The sequence below is a fragment of the Haemorhous mexicanus genome, chromosome 6 (assembly GCF_027477595.1).
Source record: "Haemorhous mexicanus isolate bHaeMex1 chromosome 6, bHaeMex1.pri, whole genome shotgun sequence".
Taxonomy (NCBI): Eukaryota; Metazoa; Chordata; class Aves; order Passeriformes; family Fringillidae; genus Haemorhous; species Haemorhous mexicanus.
Genome location: NC_082346.1, coordinates 40,533,775 through 40,548,807, shown reverse-complemented (window position 1 = coordinate 40,548,807; position 15,033 = coordinate 40,533,775). Strand labels below are relative to the sequence as shown.

General features: G+C 39.1%; 1 protein-coding gene across 3 annotated transcripts in view; it reads left to right on the top strand.

Moving 5' to 3' along the window:
* The window catches only part of BAZ1A (bromodomain adjacent to zinc finger domain 1A), a 65,106-nt gene extending 52,045 nt beyond the window's left edge, over positions 1-13,061 (top strand). For 2 of the 3 annotated variants that reach the window (XM_059849901.1, XM_059849899.1), the window contains 6 exons: positions 5,863-6,110; positions 6,218-6,441; positions 7,720-8,189; positions 9,229-9,371; positions 11,427-11,514; positions 12,052-13,061. In XM_059849901.1, the coding sequence (XP_059705884.1) occupies positions 5,863-6,110; positions 6,218-6,441; positions 7,720-8,189; positions 9,229-9,371; positions 11,427-11,514; positions 12,052-12,242 (1,364 nt within the window). In that variant the 3' untranslated portion in view covers positions 12,243-13,061. The remainder of the gene's footprint in view (positions 1-5,862; positions 6,111-6,217; positions 6,442-7,719; positions 8,190-9,228; positions 9,372-11,426; positions 11,515-12,051) is intronic. The other variant, XM_059849900.1, reaches the window with a different exon arrangement.
* Positions 13,062-15,033: the final 1,972 nt, after the last annotated feature.

The window sequence follows — 15,033 nt, the reverse complement described above, 5'->3', positions numbered from 1 at the left end:
AATAGTTGAAACCGCAGCTGTTTAAAAGCTTTACTTGGCTGAGTGTTTGGTCAACTCAAATATGTCTGCACTTTCCAAGCCAGGCATGATACAGCTTATTTCCTGGTATATGACTAGATTGCAGCCTGTGCAACAGTTTATTGACAGTGCCTCTGGCATTGTCCTACTTTTCATGTACCAGTTGCAAATACATTGTGCATTATATGCCTCTATTTCCATATGAGGTCTGTGAGTATTTTGCTGACAGCCCCTTGCTGACAGTTGTAAGTTTACTATTCTCCTGAGGGGAAAAACATGATTATTAGCAGGCTGTAGCCATTGATTGTGCATCCTGAGTTAGAGGTAAAAGACTTAAAGAAGAAAAGTGCCCCAGAAGTATTGGAGAGAAAGTCTTTTAGCAGTCTTCTGTCTTGTTTTTGGTGGTTTCAGCTCTGCCATAGTCTTATGTTGGTTCATGTTTTTGCCTTACCTTTGGAATGATGGTGGGTTGGCTCTTTTTTGACTTGGAAATCCTGTTCTCTTAGGTGTTTTGTACTGAGTGACAAAGGGAGTATAGAAGGAAAGCAGATGTTTTGCATGTCTTAAATCTCTGATGTTTGTTTACTGTAATGTGCCTGTGCATCTCTTCTGCTGTGAAAAATGCTACTGCTCTAAGATTGCAGTAATGTATAGAATAACCTACATTGCTGAGGAGCAGGAAGGATCCCAGGTGTCCTCTGGTCTGGCTTGCTGCCCTAATCATTAAGTGACAGTGTCAGGTTCCCTCTTGCTTTTTGGTGCCAAATGTCTCATGTTTTCAGTTGCATAATGGGCTGCTTTTAGCAGGAGGTGAATCTGAATGAAGGCAAGATTGTATATGTACAAGAGACATAAGAAAGTTCTCTACTTAGCTTGACAAGGAGGTGCTTGTAGTGCTTTTAATGAAAAGTGGCCACTTGTTTTTCAGGACTGCTGTGTGCTTAAAGCTGTGATGCATTTTTTCCCTGACCCCTCTAGAGTGTGACCAACAGTTTTCTGATGATAGGAATTAACTCTAAGTTTGTAACCACTGTGGTTTAGTTTGAGGAATTTTTAGTTTTGTTTGACTGTTCTTATATAGATTACTGTGTCTCTACACTCATTTGTTTTGGGTTTTTTCCTAGCTGGAGGGATTTTTTTAATAGCTGTTCCAGTTGTGTAAAGGAACCCCCCCTAGACAAAATGCCTTGCATATCTGTTTCTCATGTTAAATCTGATAATCCCAACTTTTTTGCCTGATTGAGTTAGCATTGAAGTAAAAATACTGGAAATCAAGCAAGTGCTGGGAGTTCTGTTTTGGGGGAACACTTGCAGTAAAAAGAGTGCCCTTGCATTTCTGCTTTAAACCACACTGAAAATGCTCTTTGTCATTATTTCAGTTCTTGCTTTCACTTCAAAGTTCCTTTGCCCTCTCTGTCCCTCCCTTTACTCTGCTCTGTTCCTATTAGGGAATGGAACCATACTTAACAATTTTTAGTTTTCATTTGTGGCTGCTAGTCCTAAAGCCAGCACACTGAAATTCCCTGCAGTCACTGGCAGGTTTATGCTGGTGGCCTCCAGGGTGCAGAGCAGACAAAGGACCCAGCACAGCAATAAAAGGACCAGCTGCTCCTCTCAGCTCTGTTTTTGTTTGAGGCTCTATCAGGCTGCCAAGAGCCTTGCTGGTGATTCTGATAGGTTTAGAGTTGAGGTGCATACCAAATGTTCAAGTGGAAGAGCAAGAAAAGACTGACAGAGAAGATAGCGATGTGAAAGGAGATCTGGAAACCCCAGAAATGGCCCCTTCAGCCTCACAGAGCTGCTAGATGCCCACGAATCTTCTGTTGTCTGGTGATCAAATGTAACATGATTTAAATTGTATGCATTTCTTAATTATGAACTGTCTTTTTGAATCTTTTCATTAATTATTACTATGAAAATTTGGTTTTTCTTCCTTCAGTGCAGCCCAAGATAATGTTACAGGAGACTCATGGAAAGGAGGGAATGCAGTTGCAGTACCTTGTTTTCCTGCAAAATTTTCAGAGTTAAGATGCAAAAAAGCATTTTTTCTTTTTTGAATAGTTGAAGGAAACTCTGAAGTTCTGCTTCTCAGGAAAAAATTGTTTGAGAAGGAGGAAATACAAGCAGTTTTTATTATGAATTTTGCTTCTTTTTTGATATAAATTTACTCTTCCTTGCATTTCAAAATACTTTGCAGTGCAGTAATAGGTCTCATCATTCCTTTTACAGACATGTGAAAGTTGAGGTATAAAATGATGAAGTGATTTGGTAGCCCTGGAGTTCAGTGAGGCATCCACAAAAAAAAGTCTGCCTTCTGCACTGGTTCAGGACTTCAGTCATTTAAGCATCCTTCAGATTTCCATGCAAAAGTTTGGATTCTAATTCATGGGAGCACCTTTGAGACTGATGGAGGGAACCATTTGCCTGCTTTGTAACTTGTGCCCATGAGCTTCTTTCATGACAAAAAAACCCCAACTTTTTGTTCCTTTTTGCTTGTCTTTATTAAATTCCTTTCTTTTTGGATTTTATCTTTGTTTCCTGTGCTCCCAGAGCTGTTTCCTTTCCTATTTATAATTGTCCTCATAATAGCATCAGACATCTTCCAACAGTATCCTGGAATATGATAGGTATATACACATACTTTTTTTCTTATGCTTTCATTACTTCCCTGCAGAGTTTCATGAGCAGAGGCAGCAAAGGTGGAAATGGGCTTTTTTATGATACAGAATTTTTGTTTACTCTTCAGAGAAGACAGTCACAGAAGGTGCCTTGTAATTGGAGCAGATGAGGTTGACCATGGCTCTTCCTTCCTGAGAGGTTAATTTAATCATTTTAATTCTTGAGAACACACCTGCACAAAAACATCCAAAATACATTGTTTCAAGTGGACATATGAACGAATTCTCTTTGTCCTTGAGAATTGTGCCCATAACCTGGCTACATTCTTTGAGCTGTGAGGAGGTTTGTGGTAGCACAGACCAAATTGTTTGCTGAGAGAGAAACCTGTGGTTAGTATCTGCTCCTGTGGCCATTTGCACCAGAGATGGACAGAAAGGTAAGGCAGGGTAGGATTCAGAGCTTTTAGTTCAAGCATTCTGTTTGTAGTGGGAGTCAGAGTAAACACTGGGATGTGCAGTTCCTCCATGCACAATACTCCCTTACCCTTTGCTGTCTGCACATATTGAGAACCACTGTTTGCTGTTCAAGTCATGTTTTTAGACTACACATTTATGGAATATAAAAATTAATTAAAAAATAATCTGCCATGCTTCAAAAAGGTATTTGAAATAACTCTTATGAATTTAATGTTAGGTAATGCAGAAGATGATGAAAGGCACCACTGGGGGTATAAAAGGAGGAAGAGAGTGAAAGACAAGACTAGTCAGAGAGATGGTAAATTTTAAATGTTACTTGTATTGCTAAGAATTAGAAAGCATTGAATATTTTATCAGGTTTTCTTTTTTATTGGTTTTTACTTAAGTAATTTTGGAGCCAGTTCCTTACATTGAAGGTATTGAAGCCAAAGGTTTAAGCATGAAACAAATACAGCTCAAATATTCAAAACTAAGAAAAAGGTTTCTGCAACCAGAAATAAAGGACTGGTTTGTTTTTTTTTTCACTCTGGGACCAAAATCTGCCTGTTCACATAATCCTGGGGGGTTTTTTTCCCCCTTTCTTTTAATGTCCCCATTTTTTTCTGAAACTTCACAGCATTGTGCAACTGCATATCCTTTCTAGAAAAACTAAAATGGAAAACCCTTCCCTGAACTCAATTAGCTATTGATAGATGAGTGCATAGATCTGTCAAATGACTTCATTTGCATTGTAGCAAGGCTTGGAGGACTTAGCTGACAGAAGGGTATCCCACTGCGCAGTGTAGAGCTGCTCAGACACAAAGAAAGAGGCCATTTCTCCCTCTGAGTTAACAATATAATTGAGAAAGATGATGGATGGAAGAAAGAAGTGTTATTCTTATTTTACAAATTAGGATCTGAAACAGTGAGTGTTGTTTGGTTTGTTTCAGCAGCAGGACATGCTGAAGCAGGTTGTGGTCAGTAATTTTCATCTCTACTTGCTCTGCAAATTCACAGTTGCAATATATTTGTCATGTTGTTTGATGAACTATATTGGTGAGCCAACCCAGGCTGAAAATAACCTCCAAATAAAAGTAATAATGCTCAAGCTGTCATTGTTAGCCAAAGAAATGCTTGCCAGACTATATATATGCTTAAGATAAACTGTCTTTAAGAGTGAGAGTTGCAGTACAAATCTGATTTAAGTGATTTTAATTTTCTTACTGAATTAAAAAAAATACATGGAGATACACTGCAGTACTGTGAAAAGGACCTCGTTTGCTGTCTTCAGAAGACTGAATGTAACACAGGAAGCCTAAGGTCTAAGTAATAGGAAATGTTAGGAAATACAGGTTCGTGGTTCAGGAGTGGCTGTGTTTTATTTATGAAGCTGTGTTGCCTGTTTATCCTCTGCCTTCTCCTGTCACTTCTCTTGTGCTGCTTGCTGCTAATGCAAATGTATGCAAGATTAGACAAATCCTGGCAGCCAGCTGATGAGAAGACAGAAGGGTCTTGCCAAGAGAGCAATTAGTCTCATTTTTGTTCTTTCATTTTATTTGTTATTGGATATTTTCTCTTCCTATTCCTGAGAATAAATCATTTGGCAGACAGGTGCATCACAGGCCATTCATGTGCCCGCTGTCAGTAGTCCAGCAGGCAGGGTGGCATTATATACTGGAGTGCATCATTAATCAACTGGGATCACATAGGAGTAGCTGGACTATCACTTTTAGAAGGGAAGTCTGCCGTCATCTCCATAACCAAAAGCATTTGTTGTATGGTCTCTCCTGTCCTCAAACCCTATTACTTTAAAATGCAAGAAATAACTTTCAGTTTCAATGAAGAAATCAGCTTTCTGCTCAGCAGCAGCAGTGCAGGGTGTCATTTATACCTTCTATTTTCTCTCAGGTTCTCAAACGGCCTATTTGCTTCTCTAGTTCCCAGCTGCCCATTCCCATTCAGTACTGCTCCCCTCATTATTCAGTGTGTGTTTTTGTGTGGCTGCTTCCATGGCCTGGATTGCAAACCAAAACTATTTGAAAATACCATCCAATTTCTCATCTCTGCTCCCTTCCCTGTTTTAACTTAATTAGGGATTCAGATGTTACTTGGTTTGACACTTGATGCACACCACAGGTCCCTCTTGTGTGTTACATTGGTTAAAAGGTATTAAGGAAGCAGTTACATTTCATCCAGGTCAGTCACCCAGCCTGGTCAGCCACACAGAGATGCAGAGCTTGTGAAGGCACGGGCAGAGGGCTGACAGGGTCTCTGGTAGACTGTACTGGAGCAAGTGTGGGTGAAAAGTGCCTTTCAAGCTGTTCTTTGCCAGTGAAGTTTCAGGTACTTTCGTTAAATGTTTTGGGATTTCCAGATATAAATACAAAGCAAGGTAAATTGGACATGTGATCATTTTTTCATGACCTTAAGTAATATTTTACACTTATAAATTGAATCAAATTAGGTTTCCAGGTTGATATCGGAGTTACTGTATTATTAATGACCTATGTATGTGCAAGTTCTAAACTGAATAGGTATTGAAGAGTAAAATCTTAAAGCTCCAGCATCTTGGAAACTATGGAGAAAATACTCCAGTACTGAAGATATAAGACAAAGGTTGAATTATTATCCCACTTTGCTACTTGCTGTCTGTTTGACAGTCAGAACTCTTGAATTCTAGAATAACCTGGATCTTTGAAAAAGAAGTTTGATAATTCTGTGGGGGTTTGTCATTTTTCTTATTTTTTTAAATCCCCTTCTTCAATGGAAGATGCCAGTGATGGTGGACGGTCCTATAAAACAGTTCTGGATCGCTGGAGAGAGTCACTTCTTTCTTCTACCAGCTTGTCCCAAGTCTTCCTTCACCTGTCGACACTGGATCGAAGTGTCATCTGGTCCAAGTCCATCCTCAACGCTCGCTGCAAGGTGTGCCGGAAGAAAGGCGATGCAGAAAGCATGGTGCTGTGTGATGGCTGCGACCGAGGGTATCACACGTACTGCATCAGGCCCAAGCTGAAGGTATCTCAGGAGAAAGAGCTGCTTCCTTTTCACACAGAACTTGAATAGTTCTTATAACATAATTGCATATCGCTAATGCTTTTTCTCATTTGCCCTTCTGTTTCTAGGTCATTCCTGAAGGAGATTGGTTTTGCCCAGAGTGCCGACCAAAACAGCGCTCTAGACGCCTCTCCTCCAGACAGAGACCTTCTGTGGAAAGTGATGAAGAGACTGCTGAACAACTAGAAGGGGAAGAAGAGGCCAACTATGATGAGATGGGACAAAGTGAGGAGGAGCATTATGAAGACGAGCAAGATGAGGAGGATGAATCTCAAGAGGAGGAAGAGATAAGGTAAATAGACTTGTTAAAATATCACCTTGATCATTATTTGGAGTAGTTCACATAAGCATGTATCTTGAAACTCTAGTTTGAAAAATACATTTAATTTTAGAAAACTGGCAGCTTGTTGCAAATTTGGCTCTTGTCAAAAGATTTAATACTGACAAAAGCTAGGGCTGCTGGACTTGGGTTCGCTTTTCAGGATAAAAATTCCAGCTTTGAATGTATGGGTGAGAGAAGGCCATCAGTGCTTCAGTTCTGTACAGCTGCTGTGTGAATGTGAAGAGGAGAGAGTTTCAAACAGTAAAGGTTTTCTAGAGAAAACCTGGGGTTATTTTTGTCCACTTCTGAATTTTGGAGGACTAGATGCGTACAGTATTAGAACATTAGAGAAAACAATCCATTGGAGGCCACAGGACATTGGGGAGCCTTGAGGGCTAATGTAGTAGCTGTTTAAAAAAGGCCAACAAACAAACCAAACCACCCTTACCCCCTGAAAAAGCCCCCCAAAACCGTAACAACACCAAAACAAACAAAACCCAAACAAACAACCCACGAAAATATCTTTGAAAAACAACCGACCAAAAAAGGATATACAATCAACTAAATAATACAAAGTGATAATTTCAATAAAAATTTTATTTGATGCACATGCCAGGAACATAAAAATTGAAGGAAACTTTTTTGATCTCAGAGTATTTTTCTTCTTGTTTTTGTACAGTCTTTTGAATTGACTAAAGCAAGGTTAATTGCAGCTCTTACAGTTGAGATTCAGTAGTTGGAGAGATTGGGCATGTCCTCAGGAAATAAATATATCTGTGGGATCTTGTCTCTTCCCTGTAAAGGAAGGGGAGTCTTGAGTATTAGTTACAAAACCTGACCAGAGCATAACTCTTTTTATAAATAGCGTTTTACACCTGCACTTTATTTATGTGACTGATAAATGTTCAGAAATCCTAGTAGTTAACATCTGCTGTGAGAAATAAGTGATTTAAAGAAATTGATAGCTGGTGCTCCAGATAATGTATTCTAATTGCATAAGCTGCAAAGGTGATCAGAATTCTGAAAATTTCTTTAAGGTATGTACTCCACATAGTATTTCACTAAGAGACCCCAGAGGAGTATTTAAGATGATGGTAATGATGGGAGACTGACTGCATCAGGTTGCAAACCAGCTGTTTACCACTTCAACCTTGAATGGCTGGGTTTTTTAAATGCTGAATTAGAAAACTGAAGGAAAAGAGACGAATGGAATTTTGGAATAAATAAACATAACTGTTCACTTTGTAGCCCATCAAAGCAAGGAAGATCTCAGGTCAAGTTTCCATTAAAAATGAGAGCAGCCAAGCTCAACAATCCATTCTCAAGTCAGAACAGCCAGCGTCAGGCAAGATACGCTTCTCGGAGCCAGCCAATTGAATCTTCATCAAAAATGACCAGAAGAGGTTTAAGAAACATAAAATCAGCCTCCTCAGCAGTGACAAAACCTACTTTAAGACTTAATAGCCGGACCACTCGTCAGAGCCAAAGTTCCTTGTCAGCAGATGTTTTTGTGGAGTTACTCAGTCCTCGAAGAAGACGAAGAGGACGAAAGAGCGCCGATGGCACACTGGGAAACAGCCCTTCCAACTCTCTCGGGTTTCGAATTGTGGATACTGCAGAGCCTGCTGAACGGCTGAGGAAATTGCCAGTTTCTGCCTCAAAGCTTTCTCTTCCTGTTGCTGAACCCAAGAGAAGAGGCAGAAAACGACAATCTACAGGTTAGAGAAATGTGTTTATCACAGCAAAATCCACATTCTGTTCCCTGCTAAAATATTTGTGTGGCAGACCATGGAGACCATGAGTAGAAGGCAGTTTTGCCACTTCCAACGAGACAGTTTTTCTTTCACAGTGACAGAAGTGAACCTTAAAATTTTCTGCCATCTGAGATTTATTGTATCCATATTTGAAATTTCATATTTGCACATAATAAGCTCTATAATAAGTGGATCAAAAGTCTGGAAATGCCTTAACCCATACAAATGCAAATGTTTACTTGTAGCTTTTATGATTTTATTTTATTAAAAAATTAAACAGTGAAGAACACAGGTAGAGGGAAGGTAGTGAAATTGGAAATATATGCACAGAACAAGAAACTGCTACCAGAAGAAAAATGTTGTCTGCCTGGTATAGGGCTAACAGTATCCTTGCTTGTTAAAGTAATACTTTGATGGTAAGGAAATACTTGGAAAGATACAATAACTTTTTAAAACGAAGAAGGACCCAGTGTGAGACTTAAGAGTGTAAAAGAGCTTGCACTCCAGTGTAGCAGCCTTGTATTCTTCACCATTTCTGTCTGTCACTATTCAGAATTTCTGAGCTTTTCCTTTAACTACCCTGCAGACTACTCTTGAAAGCAGATAAAACCAGTCTGAATAGAGGTTTTGTGAAAGTAAAAGTTAGGAGCAGGCAGCTTATTCTGGTTTTTCTCTAACAGGGCTTTTCTTCAAGTGTTTAACAAATTGTTTTAAGACTGAAATCAGTGAAAAAAAAATCACGTCCAAAATTAATGCAATGGAGGAGGCGCCCGGCTAAGGCCTGGTACTTAGCATTTTGTATGACAAGAGTGACATTTTAGTAGTAAATGACAAGACTGGAGTGTAGTTAATACTTTAGGCCAAACTACATGCCTTGTGCTTTTAAACTGCAGTTTTGATATTCCAAAATAATAGTATTTCAACTTTTTATTTTATTTTATTTTATTTTACTTGTCAGGCTTTAATTTTTATCTGGTGGGGTGTTGGGTTGTTTTTTTCCCAGAAGCATCTCCTCCGATATTGAGCAGGAGAAGTTCAGGACGTCAGGGCGGAGTCCATGAATTCTCAGCTTTCGAACAGCTGATAGTGGAGCTGGTGCGGCATGATGACAGCTGGCCTTTCATGAAACTGGTTTCCAAAATCCAGGTAACTGACCCAGCTCTAGAGGGAGCAGTAATGGCTGAGAGCCCTGCTTGCTGCTGGTAAACCTTGGGAATTTACAGAATGGTGCAAACAGCAGGATGGAGCCAAGCAGTGCGATTCAGGAGGACTCTTGCATTTCAGCTCAGATATTTGGTGTCAGAAATAACTTCTACAGTTGATGTGGTGTTGGCAGAATTTTAAATACACTTTTCATTGCGCATTTTAAAATGTGAAATGCTTTGGTTTTAAAAAACCCAACCAAATAAATAGAGCACAGGACTGCTTAAGGTAAGCTTGTAGTTATGAATTAATTAGTTAGTTAGTTAAATTGTCTTTGCATAAATGAAAGATTATTCTGAGAAGAGACCTGTGATAAACAATAAGATAGAAACAACTTCATGCTGATCTTCACTATAATGCAGTAAAAAGATGGTTCTGTAGCTTTATTCTTAATTTCCCTCTTGTTTAAATTTCAAAATACTGGATGATAATGTGGGAACCCAAAGTACTAAGTGCTGCTCTAGAGGTTTTCACTACAATGAAACTTCCCAGAGCTGCTTTCTGCAGGCTGCACAGGCTTGTCTGTTGTAAGGCGCTGCTGGACCTCTCTGACCCTGCCAAAGTGCCTGTCCTTTCCAAGCCTCTGGGGCAACTCTGCACAGGCATTCTTGGGGATCTAGAGTTTGGTGTTTAAGGGCTCTGCTAAAATTAGCAGTGATAGCTGTTTAATGAAGACCTGAAATGCTGAATTGAGAGTCATGAATAGTTGGAAGGGTTAATCTATCTGGACAAAGCGAATGATGTACAAATGTGAATGAACAAAGTAAGCGTAGAGGAGGAGAGGAATTTTGAATTAAATGGAGATTAGTGACAGCCTAATAATAGAGTATTGAAATTATGTTGGGAAGGGCAAGAGTCTGGTGAATGCAAGGAAAGATGGAGAATTCAACTTAGTTTTGGTGCTGAACCAAACTGCTAGAACTCAGTGCATTCCTGTTTGCCGGAATCAATCACTAAGGGATAGTCTCTGTGTAGTTGGAAGGAGAAATCCATACCCGACCCAGATTTTCTTCATCATGATAAATATTTTGGTTTAAACTTTTAGCTGCCTTTAAGACAATGTGAAGGATATATTGAATGGGCAGTGCACAGCAAGCCAGAAAGAGAAAAATACTTTTCTTTTTAGTAATTACATAAACAGCACTTGTAAAAGAATAGGAATGAAAAAAATGCATCAGTTTAATTCTGTTTCTATACTAATTCTTCCTTTAGGTTTGTTTGCAGGTTGCACTTGATCTGGAGTAAAATTACAGGCCATAACCAAAACCTTGGTTTTAAAACATACATGATAGTGCATGTGGGTATCTTCCCTTGGAGGAGGGGAAGTCATGTTTGGATCAGATACCTTTTTCTTTTGCTTCCCCCACCCCACTTTGTGAGACAGTCCCCCTAGACTTGGTGCTTACTGGAATTCAAATTTGGATCCAAATGATAAGGGTTAGGCAGTCCTTTTCCTCTCCTTATTCTTGATGCCATAGTACTTATGTAGAGTCTCCTGCTTGCTGCTCTTCAACACAAGTGAATGGAATCTCTGAATTTTGAATGAATAGTGGTGGAGTCAGAATGGTTATTACTCATGATTAAAGAGCTTTTAACATTGTAATATATTGCAGGAAAATAAAAAATCTAAAATATTGGAAATAATTTTTGTACTTGACAGATGGGAATAGCTGGAACAGCATAATGCTTATCTGCTCATGCAATTTTCTTACAGTTGTTCACAGGGCATTTAGGAGTAGATTTATTTATTAAATTGCTGGCTAATGTTTGTTGCAGTCTCCTACTTGAATGATAGAAAAAAAAAAAAAAAGGCAGTACCTGAAAACTAGTATTCAATTCAGGGAATGAAGGTAGTTGTGTAGGACTCCTCTGTTTATTTAAAAGCAAAACATAAATGCTTTTTGCTGATACATTATTTGCTTTCATGTTTTACATAGGCAAAATTTAAGCTTCCATTTGTTTGTCCATGAACATTTTTGTTTGGGTTTTTTTTTTTAGGTACCAGACTACTATGATATAATCAAAAAACCTATTGCCTTAAATATAATCCGTGAAAAAGTGAATAAATGTGAATATAAGTTAGCATGTAAGTATTATTTATTGAAGGGGGTATATTGTACCATGTTCTCTCACTTTAAATGCTTGTCCTAAAATAGCACTGTGTTGGATTATTAGAAAGCTGAACTTGCGTTTGCTTTGGGGTTTTGTGGTGTGTTTTGGGTTTTTCAAAAGAGCAGTTACTAATATTTTCTAAAGTAAAATCTGTTGAACATGGTTCCTTTCCTGCTAACATACATGATGGATAGGTAAGACATGGGCAGCTGTGAAACTTCTGGTAATTCTCAAGCCTTTAATATCAAAGGGTGACGCTGATGGAATAATTAGAAAAGGTACTGTTGTTCCTGTCTCTGATTTGTATTTCCTGTATTGATAATCAGAGAAACTGAATAATGTTGACATGGAACAGCACCGATACAGGGATAGAAATTTGATACACGTAAAGACATTTTTGTGTTGCAGCTCTGCATAGGATCACTGTACTGATTTATTGGTGTCATACTGGTTTATCAGACTGCTGTCTGATGACTTAAAACATGTCAAATTAATTTATTTTATTCCCTAGCTGAATTCATTGAAGATATTGAGCTGATGTTTTCGAACTGCTTTGAATACAACCCACGTAACACGAGTGAAGCGAAAGCTGGAACTAGACTTCAAGCTTTCTTCCACATTCAGGCTCAAAAGCTTGGACTTCCGATCCCATCTGGTAACGTGGACCACACCGCTCCCGCGGTGAAGAAGTCACGAATCTAACCTCTGCCTTCCAAAGGAGTTCTTGAGGGAATTTATTGCATTCATTAAAATGGATTGTTAAATTACGCAGTCGTCATGTCTATTTAAAGCAATAACAACTGTTTAACCACCTTGAAGTGTGGCCTGCACTATATTCTCAATATAATATTAAGCACTCAGGAGAATGTAGGAAAGATTACCTTTGCTACAGTTTTATTCAGTGTCTAATAATTTTGATAGATGTACTGGATACAGTACTGGTTTACAGAGGTTTTGTACATTTTTAATGCATTCATGTGTCCAGATATCTTCCAGAAGTACTTTGTTTTTTCCTGCACAAAATAACGTTGTTTCATCCTCTAGATTTTGTAGGAGCTGTGGTATTGAGGGCTTTATCAACTCAGAGAAAATCTTCTGCTGTAGCACAGTTGAAGAAACTGTGTGTGTTGTTAAACCTTGTTTGAGCATATCTTCTCAACACTAATGAGTACAACTGCATATCTTTTCAAGTACTGTACCAGTGCTGGCTGGAGGTATTCGGTCTGAGTTTATTAAGTAGATATTTATTTAGCATTCAAAGTAATTTGTGAATTTGTTTTGTATTTATAAAATTTGTACTTGGGGCAAAAAAAAAAAGTCCCATAACTTTTTAAATTTTGGAGGGTGGGGTTTTGTTTGTTTGTTTGTTTTTTCCCCTCTGACTTGATGATCAATCAATAAATACCTTCTTGTGTCCCTGGCAGTTCTTCTAGCAATGAGTAAATTTGCAGGACTGTACTCTTAAATTTCTACATTCAACTTTGGAAGTGTACAAATAAAATGACACATTTTTTCAAAGTATGTTGAGCTTGGACTTCCTCTTGAGTTGTACTGCTATGCCACCTTCCCATTAACTTCTGAGGACAATTTGCTGGAGGCAACACAGCAGAATCTGGTTCCAATATGAGTACCCGAACCAGCACTCTGGGCAGCTGCAGCCACTGTGATTCCTGGTCTCTGAGGGATGCAAGTGTCCATCAGTATGTCCAGAGTAATGTGAGTAGTGTAAATTGTACGGATCTCTAATGTGTAAAACCTCACAGATTTGTTCAGTTGACCAGCAGCTTCTTCAAAGTATCCTTAGTATGCTTGATAGTTTTATTTTCAATACTTATTAATGTAAATGTATTAAGCTCAGTTTGAGTTAATAGGTTTAAATCAGTCCTGCCCCCTTGGAGATACGCCATAATCTGATAAAAAAAGTAGGAAATGGAAGTTTGGGGATAGGAAGGAGGAAAAACTGAAACGTGAGGCTTGCTGCTGCTGCAGCGTCTTTCTCCCCTGTGTTTACACAGCTTGTGTTAAAGGGTTAAAGCCTGAATATGCTCCTAACGATTACTTGCTATGTAGCTGTGGGCTTTCTTTGGCTGCTGTAGTGCTTACCTTGCCTTAGAGGTGGTGAGAATGGGCATTCTCTTGAGTACAGGGAATGGATGGCGGTGGATAGGAGACTGATCAATTCAAAGTGTTGCAGTTGTGGGTTGGGTGTTTTGCAAAATAATTTTTGAAATTTATAAGAATGAGAAGAGGGAGGGATGTTGTTCAGAAAACGTCTGCTAATACTTCTGAGTTTCTGTGGAAGCTTTCCACAGAAAGCTGTCAGTTCAGAGCTGACATCTCTGTCTAGATTTAAGAGACATTTTTTATTCTCACAAAATAAATGCTCCCAGTAAAGAATGCTAAATTCTGCAAGGAATATGAGCAGCAGAAGAGAGTTGGTTGCAGGGTGTAATTGTACTTGATACCCATGCATCTGTCCAGTCCTGAGAGGCTGTGAAAGTCCTGCCTAGTAGGTTGCACAAACAGTTGTGCTCATTCTTGTTCACATGAATAATCCCCATTGACTTGTATGTGAATACATTTTGAGGAGGGGCACAGAGAGCTGAATAAGTCTGTCTGTGGCAGATGTAAGTTAAATAATTTCTGTTCCAAACCCACTCCCACCTGTTCATTCCTATCACCCTCTTTCCCGTGTTATTTCCTTCGATAGCATTCCCTTAACAACGCAGCTATAATTTTGGGTTTGGATAGAGCAAGTGGGAACAGTCCAACCCAAATCTCTGCTTATGACAATGGTGTTTGTATGCTTGTGCTCAGCAAAGTTACAGATTTCCCTTTAAGTTTGCAAACCTGAGGCCTCACTTACATACACTGAAGGTGAAATAAAGGAGGTAGTATTCTGCTTTGAACAGCTGTGCTTAAAATACTCCTGTCTGCCATATGTGCAGTTCAGCTCTGACTGTCCTTGGCTTTAGTGGTGCTTGTGAGGCATGAACGAAGTTCTCAGAGCAGACTGCCTGATCTGGTACTTTCTTTGAATCTTTTTCAGACTTCAGTGATGCTTTTTCTTAGCTTTGTCAGGATATCTTTTTTATGGCCTTTGGGAAAAGGTGAGTTACTTCTACCTCCCTCCTTGTCTTAGGGGCTGAAATATTCATGCTCCTCATCAATCTTTTCCCCCTGAAAGTGTGTTACCGTGATCAGCCATCCCACCTGATGTTACCATCAGAGTAAGATCTGTACAGTATCTGTCAGGGGCTTTAGGCAAAAGTTTTACACAAAGGTGTCAAAATTGAGAGGGTGAACAACTTTGTCTTGGATTCAGACTGATGAGGCTGTACCAGACTCTTACAGAAAAACAGGCAGTAGGCTTAGTTGAGCTTTAAGTGTAGCATCTGTGCTCTAAGCATTTTAACGAGAACAACAGTGAAAGTCTTGCTCTTCTTGGTAGCTCTCATAGATCTTAGCCCTGGTATGTATCCGGATACTGCAA